General features: G+C 41.6%; 2 protein-coding genes across 3 annotated transcripts; one reads left to right on the top strand and one right to left on the bottom strand.

Annotated features, from left to right (window-relative positions):
* Positions 1 to 42: 42 nt before the first annotated feature.
* Positions 43 to 3322, bottom strand: enkd1 (enkurin domain containing 1). The gene is made up of 8 exons (XM_073466925.1): positions 3264 to 3322; positions 2588 to 2672; positions 1899 to 2123; positions 1544 to 1716; positions 1305 to 1457; positions 1054 to 1196; positions 730 to 866; positions 43 to 612 (listed from the first exon to the last, which is right to left on the bottom strand). The coding sequence occupies exons 2-8, from the start codon at positions 2670 to 2672 to the stop codon at positions 452 to 454; spliced, it is 1077 nt and encodes a 358-aa protein (XP_073323026.1). The 5' UTR covers positions 3264 to 3322; the 3' UTR covers positions 43 to 451.
* Positions 3323 to 4485: 1163 nt separating this feature from the next.
* Positions 4486 to 13764, top strand: vdac3 (voltage-dependent anion channel 3). Of its 2 annotated transcripts, none has more exons than XM_073466924.1 (9): positions 4486 to 4569; positions 10005 to 10076; positions 10287 to 10336; positions 11311 to 11463; positions 11582 to 11634; positions 11748 to 11975; positions 12137 to 12287; positions 12582 to 12639; positions 12741 to 13764. In XM_073466924.1, exons 2-9 carry the CDS (start codon positions 10010 to 10012, stop codon positions 12830 to 12832), a joined length of 852 nt encoding a protein of 283 aa, XP_073323025.1. In that variant the 5' UTR covers positions 4486 to 4569; positions 10005 to 10009; the 3' UTR covers positions 12833 to 13764. The 2 variants fall into 2 exon arrangements, with proteins under 2 accessions (XP_073323025.1, XP_073323024.1); XM_073466923.1 differs by lacking the exon at positions 4486 to 4569 and adding an exon at positions 8042 to 8171.
* Position 13765: the final 1 nt, after the last annotated feature.

Raw genomic sequence — 13765 nt, 5'->3', positions numbered from 1 at the left:
AACAACTTGGCACTCAAAAACATTTCGACTGTGTACACAATGTTCTGCATGTGTGTTTTAATAGCTAAGCATATAAAAATATTGCAAATATACCACAAAGTCACAAAAATATCCATTATTATGAACCACCAGCCAGTTTTACACAAAACAATCGATCACATTTTTAAGAGCTAATCGTTTACAGTGCACCTGCTCATCTCTTCTTCAAGAGAAAACTGCGTAACATTTACAGGCATTTTTAACTACCAGAAGATCTATAAACTCAATGGCTTAGCATAAGCAATTGTAACATATAATGTATTTTTCCATTTACAAAAAGAAAACACTCATCACATTAAAATAATCATCTATTTTACAAGGTTCAGTGTTATGTTACATTATGCAACTACAAAAAATAAAAAATAAATCTCGATAAAGCAGTGGATTTACACGACCATCTCCTCCCATTGTGTTATGAATCTATTTTTACATAAACTTTGTCCCTGGAGAATATTTTAATGGCCTCCTCGATTTCAGAAAGACGACAGTCAAGATGAGCCCGACGGGAGCGAACACTCAGACTGTCAGCTTTGAGAGGCAGCGACAGCAGCTCAGTCACCAGGGAGTGATGGGCTGAGGAAATCATAAACATCATCAAAATTAGAGAAGCAAATATTTACCATACATGTGGTACTATCAAGGGCAGCCATCATTTTTGTAATAAAAGGGCAGAGACAAAGGCCAACATACTCTCTGTGAGGGTCTTCAGTGTCTCTTGTCTCTTATTCTCAGGCATCAGGGTGTGACCAGCTGGGACTGTAGGATCAGGTGCGTTCCTCCTCCGCTCCTCCTCTTCTTTTTGCCATTGCTTCTTCCTTTCCTCAAGACTGTGTGTGTGTGTTTATGTGTCAACGAAAAGGACAACAGAAGATGAGCAACAGCACTAAAATGGTGTCAAAAATGTCCAAATCCACCTGTGGGGGAATCATGTGTTTTTATCTGACTGGCTACTTTGAGTTCATTCAGACTGTGGTTGTAAGGTAAGGAGGTAAGATATGCTGTATGAATACTCACTACTGGGGTACCTGTCCCTTAACAGCACTGGGGACAGGCTTTTCTCTGAGGTTTGTCAGTGACTGGGACCGACGCACCACAGTTTTTCCTGCAGCCCGGGCATTATGTTTTATGAAGTCGATGGACTGGCCTTGCACTTGTAACTGTAACCAAACATATAACAATGTATGGAAATAAAACAAAAAGTAAACACTGCTGGTACACATTAAAATGATCAAAATGCATATGCATGTTATTTCTTTAATTCTCACTTCCAAGTTCTGGTCCTGTATAGACCTGCAGGAGGATGGGCATTGCAGAGCTGTAGGAGAGGTTTTGGAGTGTGGTCTTGCTAGGGCAGATCCACAACTGGAGTGGGCCTTCAGAAAGTTTTGACACTGTGGTTTAGCAGTTGGATTAGAAACCTGCATGAAAGAGACTGGATGAGGAGTGATCCAGAGAAAACACTTATAACTCAGTGGCTTCCATCTTTCACAGACATGATCCTTACCTGTAGCTGGACCATCACCCTGGATGGGACATTCTCGTATTTGGTGGAGGTCCAAAGAGCTTTGACTGGAACTGTGCGAGACTGTGCTCTCTCAGCCTCCTGCTCTTTGCAGCGTCTCTGGATCTCCCTGAGCCGACGCACGTTCTCTTTACCAAAGTCATGCGCCCGCTGCTCTAAGGGTCAAGAATTGCAAATGCTGTCTAAATTATTTTTGAATCTTTTTATGTGGTTAGTGCGCTCAATCAAAATCAAAACATAAAATAAGAAGATGTACTGATACCATTCCAAGACAAAACAGAGCTGTTCTTTGTTGCACAAGACAAATTTACAGACCTGGAAAATCAATTACACTTACTCTGTTTGGGAACAGGCATGACAGAGACACTGTCTAGTTTGAGTAGTTCTCCCACTACTCCTCTCTGTCCTCGCTCCAGAATATGCATTGCATTGGAGCCAATACGAGGACGATGTGTTGCAGTACGAGCACTGTAGCAACCAGGGTGCAACACAGGATCTGGAGCGACTGGCCCTGAGAGCAGGGCTAAGGTCCCATCATGGTTCCCCTCTAAACGGCCACGTGCTGTATAGACAAAGAAAGACAAAACAAACAAGGTCACTTGAGAATAATGTTTGGTTTATAAAACAATGTTCTAACACATGAGGAAGATATGCTACTCCAAAAATAATAGCCTACATGCAATGGATCTGGGACCTCAATTATTAAAAGCACTCAAGAATGTCAATAGAGTAACTCCCAAAATTAAAAATGGTTCCAACAATTCAAGTCGTATTGGTGTAACATCTAAAAAATGGAAACATCCGTCTTTTATATTAATGTATATGTGATATGTGTGTTTAAATGGCTATCAGTAACCTGTTAGCAGCTCATATTCTGGGCTGTTTTGACTCAACATCGACAATTTCATACAGTCATCTATGCTGAAAAAACAGCAACATTGAGAATTCCATCTAGATACAGTATATGAATATTAAGTATGTATGTAGGGGATTTTAATATAGCAGAGGTCAGTGCATGTATTTAACCTGAAGCAGGTCGTCTGTAGTACTGAGGAAACAGAGAAGGATCTGGGGGGATTGGTCCAGAAATTGATGAAGGTCCCTCACACATCTGGGAAAACAACCAGTAGCAGCAAAGAAATGTAATTATTACCAAACATATATATACATTTTTCATAGTGATAAGCTGACCATCTTGCTGAAGAGCAAGATAGTATTCAACCAGCATTTTCCTTAAGCCTGCAGGTAGTGTGGTAACTGTATTTTTTAGCACTTATCAAGTAAAATATAAGCCCTAGACGTTTATAAGCCACACCACACAGACTGACTAAATAATGCTATACAGAAATGTAGTTGCTTAACTTTATGTTTTGATAAGATGCATGGTGACTACAGTGTGGCTATAACAATTAGATAAAAATGAATATGAATACATTAGTCATTCTCGAAAATACAGCTATGAATCCCTGTTAAATCCAGCGTTACATTGTTTGCTTACACTACCTAACTATATCTGACGATAGCCATTGTTATTTAGCTTGTTGTAAAGTTAGCTTGCTGATAATCATCACGGGCTCTGTCGACAAATTCCTGCTCAGAAACGAAAAACACGCGTTTAACTAAAAATATTCGCAATAACTTACTTCGACCAAACATTTGCAAACGTTTAAGTTGCATTAATTGATCGAGTTCATTAGATTACCTTTGATATCGTCTTGTTTATTAGCTGAGGATTTCGTTTACGCACTCTGATGACGCCGAGGTATCAACACTTGTTTCACTACTCCTCACCATGGCAACGGCGCAGCCGCACACAGAACTAGACCTGACAGAAGGGAGACGGTCCCCAAAACAGTCTCACCTACTCCTGTCAGTCTTTCATCTTAATGTATCCAAATCACCAAACTGATAAAAAAAAAAAAGTCGGGTGTTTATTAGGGAAAAGATACAGAACAACAGCCCGCAGTGTTACTGTCAACTATTTCTCAATCAGTGTCTGTAAAGATTGTGTCGCATTACTTTGGAGACTAGCCAAAAATAATTGATGATTAATTTCTGGTGTAAGAATGCGTTAATAATATTAACAATAATACCTAGGCCTAAAACATAACCCACACCTCATGATTTGATTGGTAGTTAGTCTTGGCAAGAGGGCGTTTACCTGTGTTCCTCCGCCTTTGGAGTAGTTTTGAGTTCTAGCAGGTGTATTTCTGTTGTAATCCTGCTGGTTCCTGTGCGCGCTACTAAGTGTCCCCGAGTATTGCCTTTCAGGTTTGATCAAGAACCCATCCTAATTTAGTACGACTGCTACAACCCCCGGCTGTGGTCTGATCCTAACAATTTCTAATCTGAATTAAACATAACTATTTGATCACTGGATCCATGCTTGTACACAGTCTGAGATTTGGTCTGCCTGACAGGAATACATCTGGGCAAACAGGACCCTGGTGCACCAGGATATTAGCTAGAGGTCATTGCCCCCGAGTGGTGTTAGAGGCTTACTACACCAAAACAGTGCAGCCTTTCATTAATTGTCTGTACTTGAAAATGACCATTTTTAAAAATACTTTTTATTAAACAAACCTCAACATCTGTATTTTAAGTACAATTTATTGATTGTGCATCACTGTAACTGGCGCAGACACAATAGAAATGTATAAATAAGGTAGTCTACCGTAATATAAATATAAACCCTTTTTTCATACACTAATTTCCATAAATATTCTTATAAATATTCCTATATGATTATCCTATATCAAACACCTCTGTGCACCAAGGAGAGTCCCTTTTAACAATGTGAACGCGAAGTACACACGTAAAACATTTACAAACAGACTATACTGCTTGATAAGTTTCTTTGCTCAATGTCAATTACACAACGGCCCCGCCCTCCGCCGGAGGTCTGAGTCGCGCCTGCTCAGTGTGTTTGTCTCTGCTGTCTCCTTCACTGTGCCCCGCTGCACCGAACAGCGCCGAGAAACTCTGCACGCTCCGCCCCATAAATAAAGGTAAGAAATAACACACTGTGGCCAATTCTTATTTTCATAAAGTTATTGTCTGAAGTCGGCTTTTCTGCAGGACGATCTAGTTGTTGTCAGTTGTCGCTTGACTCTCAGGGAGATATGAGTCACACATAAAGGGGTGGGAGTGCAGCAGCGGTTGTGCTAGGCTTTTAATGCCAGTCAAGGCTTGTATAAACCAGTAGTTTTGCTTAAATCCACATCTGTAAACTGTGTGAAAACTAATCTCCAAAAAGAGAGTCCTGCTGACCAACTGTGAAATGTGAAGGCGACAGAGGGCACAACGGGAGTCCCATTCTGTATAAATGTCAGAAAGTAGCCTATTTTACCAATGCAATGCAACATCCAGAGAGTCACAGCTGAAAAACAAGATTTTATGTTTGGAAAAAGTTAGTTGTTGCAGTGTTCGTAACCAATCAGCGGGCAACAGAGGCACGAACAATGGCGACCATGGCGCATCTGGCAAATAGAAATACTCGTCTAATTATGGGACCAGGCAATTTGATGGCATAAATGTTGTTAAAACGTTTTATCTGTTTGTCTAGAAGCACAGGGTCCGTGGACAGCCACAGAACTAGGAGCGTTTTGGCACGGCCCCCTTTACGCACGCCCATCAGCCTCAGAGTGGTTGTGACCCACATTGAGTATTTATAGTCTAAAACAAATTAAACATTACAGTCAGCCGGGAGCAATACGTGAAAGTGAAACCCATAATATTTAAGTTGTTTTTTTAAGAACTGACCCTGGTGGGAAGTTGTGGTAATAGATTGGCTATAAGGCCCAAAGTCAAAAAGTCCAAAGTCCAGATACAAGGTCTGTGTCATAGCTGACAAACTGATTAATAACAACACAGGATGATGCAACAAGCATTTTAAGGACCACGCTCACTGGTAAACAGGTGCTTACACACAGCTGTAGTCTAGCTGTTGTCACACCTTGAATCTCACTGGACGTGACTTCTGAACAGGTCATACTATGGAACACGTACATCACTACCTTATGAGCTTTACATTCAAGCTATAAATTGTCTTAGTGTAACTTGACTGCTCTTGACCTTATCTCGCACCCCACACATTCCTCCCGTTATATAGGCCTACCACACACACTTCACCTTATCTGAGGGGTCGGCCAGTATTGGTTAACCGCCTGTTTACACAATGTTATAGTTTTCTTGTACGGTATCTGTTCATTAGCAGTGGGTGTATCGTCATTAAACTGATACATTCTTGCTGCTATTCAGTTATTGAATAGATGTCAAAGTTATTGCTAATCTTGTGAGGTGTTTAAATAGTAAGACGAAGGAATAACACATACCAATTTCATGATTGATTAGACATTTATTAAGTAGAAAATCACCATGTCACAACATTTATGTACACAAGTCATAAATTACTGCAAGCACATAAAACAGGGTTATCCATGTAGGACCAGCATGGAAAAACACAGACTTTTGTTTCAAAGATAGTGTTCAAAATTGTCAATTGATTGCTTACAACCATAACCTCCATCTTGTTGTTTGTGTGCTCACCATTTTTCCTTTCACATACCTCTGTTGTTTATGGATGTCATTTTGACCTTTGAGCTCGGTCAAAGCTGTCATCTGGTTGCAGCTGATGAAAGTGTGTTTGTATATAAATACAGCGTGGATGTACAATACAGACAAATAAATCCATATTCATAGGGGCTTTGATAGGCTGAACCTGGAGGAGGACACACGTTAAAAACCCAAGTCACATGCGTTGTAGTGTTGGGTTCACCTGAGCTAAATATAGAGCAGAGTGTCGAGACTGAGGGACGAAGGCGAGGAGGGTCAAAAATGGAATATGTGGTGGAGGAGGAGGTGAAATGACAAAGAGAGTCCAGGAATTGCACGTGGTCAGCAAAATGCAGGTCAGCTGGCACATAGTCACGTAGAGAAATGGAGAGCAGGTGTTTGTGTGTGTGTGTGTGTGTGTGTGTGTGTGTGAAAGATGGAGATCTTAAAAACCCTTAATGCGTATTTTCTTAATCCATTTCTTATCACGCAGTGTTTGATCAGATGTGTTTATATCACTTGAGAGATTTCTGAATTTTTGGCTTTGTCCTTGTTTTTCTCACTGGTTTGAGGCGGGTGGAGCTTAGTTGGTAAAAAGGTGGTGTCACAAGCCTCCGTGCACCAATCAGACTAGTCTGAGCAACATTGTCTGATGACAGAGGTGTGGTAGCTTGCTTAAGTTTCCTGAACTGTCAGTTAGTTATCATCTAACCACATCCATACACTCCTGAGGAAGACAACTGAGTTTTTGAGTGTTAAATTTAAAGTAGCTGGAATTAATATTGATGTAATAACAATTTATCAAATGATAATGTGAACAACGTTGCAGCTCCCCTCAGCTTTCAGGAGCTTCACAGTGAATTTCAGCTAATGAATAAGCTGTCAAGTGCACAACTTGGCTTATAGCTTTTTTGGCTGCTTCAGGCAGCTGTTATCAGCTCTTAAAATCCCACTGTGCACTACCTACCCAGCTTCAAACAGCAGGCGGACACATTTAGTGACCAGTTGGTGAACATAATGGAGCACTGAGCAACTAAAAAGCCAAATATTTCCCTTAGGAGTTGGTGGAGAACAAAACAGAGCTAAAAGAGAGTGAATATTGGACTTACATTTGGTATGTGGCCAGAAACATGACTCAAAAATTTGTTCTGTAACTGCTGGATGTGCAAATAAGTGACTGCCTGCACTCAAGTTCACCATTTCAACTTTAAAGTTGATGATATGTTAATGTTTTGTTACCACACTTGCGCCAAAGTGACAAAAAAAAACCTTTTTTTTTTCAAATTTTTTTCAGCTTCAAAAAATATAAAAATGTATTCCAATCTTCAGCTCTGACTGTCACTTATTCAATCATGAATATTTAATGTTATTAAGAAATAGTTACGACTTAAAACAAAGTTTTCAGGGCTTAGAGCAAGAGGGACTAATGTACTTATAGGACTTTGCTCATCTTTCCTATAGTTGTCATGCGAGGGGTGCATGACAAAGTTGCATCACAGCTGCTTTAATGTCCTGTTGATGTAATACTTATGGACAGGTGCCTACCTGGGTGATGTGCTGAGTTTTCTGTGCTCTTGTACAAGAACCCTTTATTCAAGCTGATCAGTATTCTTGGTCTGATAAAAATGCCATCTCTCAGTGCCATACAAGGGTCGTACACAGGCCTTATCATGTTCTAATGCTGTGCACAAAGTACATGCGTTCATCATCTGCTGGCCTCTGCACATACTGTACAAGGTGATGCAATATTTGGTCAATTCCCTGCGTATAAAGGCAACCTCTGAGCTCTGAGCTCTGACTGCATGCTAAAGAAACATGCTAATATACACAGAAGCTGCACACGAAGGCCACAAATAGAGCACGGTTGCTGTCAAAACAGTGCAGGACTACTTTCCAAAGTTTTCTGTTGTTCTTCATGGCACTTCCCTCCTCTGAAGAGACATGGAAGAAAAAGGAGTGGGAAGTGTGGTGCAGCAGGACAAGACAGGAAAAGGCAAGCAGGCAGAGAACAAAGACCAATGTGTGGCATGTCATCACCACGCACCCAAGGGACATGGTGAGTGGGGGGGTGTGTGTAGAGAGAGACATATGACGCGTCATCAGGGTCCCTGGATTGAGCTTTGGTTGCAGTAACATTTATCTTGTGAACCCATTGTCAATTCCACTGTGTTTGATTTCATTTAGATTTCTGCACTGGCACAATCATGGGTTAATTAGCCTATAGTGGTTTCATTACCCTAAGCACAGTCTCATCTCCATCCTCTGCAGATAAGATGTGACTGGTCAGATTAATGGAGGACGGAGCAGCAGGGTGAAAGCCCAGAAAGGAACTGTCAGTAGTTAAACATTAAACCCAGCTTGAGGTTATGAGCGGATGCAGGATATTCTGAAGGGTCATGCAATGTCACCTTGTCAAAAATGTCGTCTTCACACACACTCAGAGAGTGTGCACACACACACTGACCCAGGGGACCCTGATGACTGTCTGAAGCCCGGTGCAGTGCAGTGGTGTGCAGAAGTGGTACAGTAGTGCTGACTAACCAACCCTGCTTCTGCTTAGGTTAGCTCTGCTGCATTGGCCTGCACAGTATTTCTTTACACATCATACGTATTATATCTCTTTTCCTTCACAAGCACAGCATAATGGTGATGTTAATAATGTTGAAATACAGTCTTGCAGCAAAATTTCTCTATTGGATGGTTGTGTGATCTTTTAAAATATTTGCTACAGTTCGTTTTTAGTCCCTTACTCGTAGAGAATCCGTCCCATTAGTTTAACAACCTCTGCTGCTTGCTAATGGACTGCTGCCAGGCAATCAATAGGGTTCACATGGAAGAAAGAGGGGGAGGAGAGAAGCTGTATATCACGAGCACCCAGGCAGGCCCCCTTCCAGATGGTGAGGGTTTCCCAAAGGAGACAAATAGTACTGATACTGATGTGTATACTGTTTTTTGGGGTTTCTTTTGGTAAAAATCGGTAGAAAACGCTACCTGCGATGCTTTATGTGCGCTTCTAGTACTTTACATGTGTTTGTGGTCTCAGAAGTGCTCTCTGCGTCGCACTGCTCAGCTTCCACAAAGGTGCAGAGCTCTATGTGTATTCAGCTTGTATTTGTTTGTAGCATTTGTTCTCAGATTTTGATTTGAACCGGCATTCAACTGATTTTGCATGTTAAGGTAAAGGATAAGTTCACCCAAAAAAGAAAAGTAAGTCATTATCTACTCACCCCTACGCTGATGGAAAGTCAGGTGAAATTTGTAGTAGTCAGCAAAGCATTGCAGCATTCTCCTAAAAAATGTAAGTGGCAAAGGACTTACAACGTTAAAAAAACAACTGGAAACTGGAATCCCAAATTGTTTTGAATAGATAATACTAACACTCTCAACGCGTGGTTGAGCTTGTGCTCCCACTTCAGAGAAGGTGCAAGCTGACTACAGTGAAGATTTTTCGGCTTAAAAGTGTGTAAATTATGTATTATAAGTTTGCTCATCATTGGGTGTAATACTCTGTTCTACAATACTTATTGCAACACTGGATGGAGCCTGAGATAAGTCTGAGAAAAGTTAGGTCTCAAGACTAAATACTTTTTAACAGAACATCTGTCTTAGTGTGAAATATATAGGTGTTTAATTGGTATGAAATGAAAGACACACTAGAGTTGCATTATGGGAGATGTAGCCACCCACTCATGCTAGGGGCTACAAAAGACAGGGCATTCAGCCTTTGCAGCACCAATTTTGACTGTTGTCTTTTTTTATTGTCCCTTGTGAGTCCTCCAAGTTTACGGAAGTACTACTGATCTGCTGGGGTATCCCTTTAATGCAGTGTGTATTTGTATGAGTGTTTTGTTGTTGTGAAGAAATTTAACATGCGTGTCTGTTTCCTCAGGCACAATGGCCGTCCCTCCTGCATACGCCGATTTGGGGAAATCTGCCAAAGACATCTTCAGCAAGGGCTTTGGTAACTCAACAACTTCTCTCAAATTATACACATAGTTTTGATTTGATGATGATATTTTATTTTTGCTCAAGCACAAGTGACATTAGAGAACGTTTAGTTTGCTCTGTCACTTTAAACGTAAACAGTTTGTTTTTGCTGCAGCTGTTATGCTGCAAGTTATTTTTCCACTCTTTCTGTTCTTTTGAATTCCCTCATGTCCTTCCTCCCCAGGCTACGGGACTCTGAAGCTCGATGTTAAGACCAAGTCCCAGAGTGGTGTTGTAAGTACTGCAGTTGTCTCTGTTCGCCTGACGTTTTTCAGTTTCATGTTGAGGCCTCTGTCTCAGCACGCTGTGGTGTAGATCAGATGGCTGACTCAAGACCTCACAGCACTTCCTGTCAAAGTGTGTTTGCTGCCTGACATGTATCAGTCTAATCGACAGAGTCAGCGGACTAACACTGTCTGCCTGACAAGTCTGCGCCTTACTCTCTTCCCTCAAGCAACATGTTGGGAAAAAGTGCCAGTCTATGTTTAGTTTGCTCCAGTCATGCTGTAAACCTGTTGCCATGGTAAAAACCATAATGAACGCTGGCATACAGTTTCCCACATGCCGCATTGAAACAAACATACATAACAATATTCCCTCACAGGTTTCCGCTTTCTGTCGCTCTGCTTGTCATATTTACAGTGAGCGGTACATTTTTCCGCATGTAAACTCGGTGTGGTTCTCCCTAACTTTCTCTCTTCTCTCTTTCTCTTTCTGCTTTCTTCCTTGGGCGTCCCTGTCAGATGGTAAGAGAGAGCGTGTGTGCATATGTAATGATTAAACACAGGTGCACTGCAGGGTAAGCCAGTGATACCAGTTTGTGTGTAGACGATGTGTGCGGTAGCTCATCCAAATGACGCCATTAGCCCCACTGCAGCACTGATCGGCAAACACACTTACAACCAACCTCTCCTTCACAGTCCTGCCTATATTTTCAGTTTTCCCTCCCAACTCATTTCTCCAGCTTAAAAGTGTAGTTCTTCTTTTTAATAACCAGCCATACAAACCTGAGAAGGATTGTGTGTGGCAGAGGAAAAGCAGAGAAGTGATGCTTGTTTCCTTCGTCTTTGTTTTTCTCCCTGTATGCTTTCTCGCCTCTTCTTCCTCTAGCTTCTGTAGTTGTGCCCTAACGTGACTATTTCTGCTTCCTGTCCCACCTCATTTTCCATTTCCATCTCCCCCCTCATCACGCCATCCCTCTTTTGTAGGAGTTTGCCACCTCCGGCTCCAACAACACCGACACAGGGAAGTCCGGAGGCCACCTGGAGACCAAGTACAAAGTGAAGGACCTCGGCCTCAACTTCAGCCAGAAATGGAACACAGACAACACTCTCACCACAGAAATCACCATGGAGGACCAGGTGGGTCAACAAACACGAGATTAATAATTTTACGTGTTTAAAAATGTTTTAAAATTCAATATATTTCAAATATACCATTAGCTCATTCTTTGTCTTCCGTCTGTTTGTTTATCTGTAGCTGGCTAAGGGCCTGAAGCTCAGTCTGGACACATCATTTGTGCCAAACACCGGGTAAGAGCAGTGTCTTTAATAAGTCAATCAGTACAGATGTAGATTATCAACATATTATTAATACAGTAAGTAAATGACTGTCCCATTTTCTTTCCTTGTTCTTCCTTCTGTAGTAAGAAGAGTGCCAAGCTGAAGACTGGCTACAAGCGTGACTACGCCAATGTGGGCTGCGACCTGGACTTCGACATGGCCGGTCCCACCGTCCATGCAGCTGCCGTGCTGGGTTACGAGGGCTGGCTGGCTGGCTACCAGTTGGCGTTTGACACTGCCAAATCTAAACTGACAAAGAACAACTTTGCCCTGGGATACAAGGCTGGTGACTTCCAGCTTCACACCAGCGTGTGAGTCATTGAATCACAGTAAACAGAGGCAGGAAATGGAAGTGATACTTTGGATGAGGGCAACCATGAGAGAGGAAGCTTTTACCCCCAATGAAACAAACAGTTTTAATTAATCTCCACTTCTGCTAATCTCCACGTTTTGTATCTGTGTTGTATTTCAGTAATGACGGCACAGAGTTTGGTGGCTCCATTTACCAGAAGGTGAACAGCAACTTGGAGACAGCTGTCCAACTGGCCTGGACAGCTGGCAGCAACAACACACGCTTTGGAATTGGAGCCAAATATCAGCTGGATAAGGATGCCTCTCTGTCTGTAAGAACTGACTTTAAAAACATCATGGACACATCTAAGATGATAAATACACTCATCACTAGGGTTGGCAGTGACAATGACTGCAGTGCATAACGAATTATACATTTAAATTTCAGAGAAAACAGAAAGTCAGGGGATCACCAAGTTATAACAATTCATACTGAGGGGGACATGAATGTGTGTTATCTGCATGATATAGATTATGTATATGAATCCCACTTTTCATCTGTCTACTCTCCTAATGCTGTGAACCCTGATTATCTCACCTGTTCATGTTTTTATTTCTCCCCACAGACCAAAGTTGACAACGCCTGCCTTGTTGGAGTTGGATACACACAAACCCTCAGGCCAGGTTAGCTGATTGTCTGTTTTTTTTCCACTGTTTTATGTGACAACAATCCAAAGACCATGAGCACGGTTACTTGATACATAATCTGACACGTGTCCCTGCAGGTGTGAAGCTCACCCTCTCAGGTCTGATTGACGGGAAGAACGTGAACGGTGGTGGACACAAAATCGGACTGGGATTCGAGCTGGAGGCGTAAAGATTCGATGGGAGGACGGAGGAGGAGAGCAACACAGGAGAAGAATAAAGAGCCCAAATGTGAAAACACCACAAAGGTCCACTCAGCGACGCGTAAACACACCTTCCCTCTGAGTCCTACACACATATGCACACATTCTTTGGCCTTAACCCTTAAACCCCAAACAGCCTCAAGAACCTCCAGTACTGTACCTTTAAAGGAGTCAAGCATCATGTTGTGTTGGTTATATTTTACATTATTTACAGGTTCTACAAACAAATATTGTCAGAATACACCAAAAGAACAGACTTGTCAAGCAGGTAATTCATGCAAAACTGTTCAACTCCAAATAATGTGCTACTTATGACCAGTTTGATCAGACAAAGTGCACTTTTAATAAACAATGTGTCATATCTGTATTCTTTGAAGCACCTTCTTATTTGAACTGCGTGGTCGGCTCATTTTGTTCAGATATACTCTGGGTTTTAGACATTAATAGGATTATTAGAGGTTGTCTGTTTTGGTATATTGTGGTTTTGTTGCATGCTTTCAAGGCGAGAGGGAAGTTCTGTATTGACAAGTACAGTGATTGAAAACAGATGCAATAAAAGCTGGAGAGAATTAAGCAGAAAAGACAAAGAGCGGCCAATCCTTCTCAGACTTAGTGGACTGACTTTGATTCCACCATTTGACCTCAGAAACACAGTTATAAACTGTGGACCTTCAGTTGCCTAAAAGTCTATTTTTCAGGACCTGTTTGGTAAAAGGGCCGATGGCGATTTGGAACTCCATGTCACCTCTTTGTCTCGTCTCGTTTTGTGTCCTGTACCTGTTCAGCCTTTACCACTACATTTCACTTTATCTGTGCTGTGCTTTGTATAGGAGAGTTAGTCAACAGTTAGGACCTCAAACTGATTTTATTGAATTAACGGAATAAAGATTGTTAAACACTAT

The sequence above is a fragment of the Pagrus major genome, chromosome 5 (assembly GCF_040436345.1).
Source record: "Pagrus major chromosome 5, Pma_NU_1.0".
Lineage (NCBI taxonomy): Eukaryota > Metazoa > Chordata > Actinopteri > Spariformes > Sparidae > Pagrus > Pagrus major.
The sequence above is the reverse complement of the archived record's forward strand: the minus strand, read 5'-3'. Positions and strand labels throughout refer to the sequence as shown.

What these genes read in the sequence shown, in the direction of transcription:
- enkd1 (XM_073466925.1), bottom strand. Translation starts at nt 2,672, where the DNA reads ATGTGTGAGGGACCTTCATCAATTTCTGGACCAATCCCCCCAGATCCT. An exon ending in CTACAGACGACCTGCTTCAG is followed by an intron (nt 2,124 to 2,587) that starts GTTAAATACATG and finishes TTGTCTATACAG; the next exon opens with CACGTGGCCGTTTAGAGGGG. An exon ending in AAGGGACAGGTACCCCAGTA is followed by an intron (nt 867 to 1,053) that starts GTGAGTATTCAT and finishes ACACACACACAG; the next exon opens with TCTTGAGGAAAGGAAGAAGC.
- vdac3 (XM_073466923.1), top strand. Translation starts at nt 8,057, where the DNA reads ATGGAAGAAAAAGGAGTGGGAAGTGTGGTGCAGCAGGACAAGACAGGA. An exon ending in AAATCACCATGGAGGACCAG is followed by an intron (nt 11,464 to 11,581) that starts GTGGGTCAACAA and finishes GTTTATCTGTAG; the next exon opens with CTGGCTAAGGGCCTGAAGCT. An exon ending in TTCCAGCTTCACACCAGCGT is followed by an intron (nt 11,976 to 12,136) that starts GTGAGTCATTGA and finishes GTTGTATTTCAG; the next exon opens with TAATGACGGCACAGAGTTTG.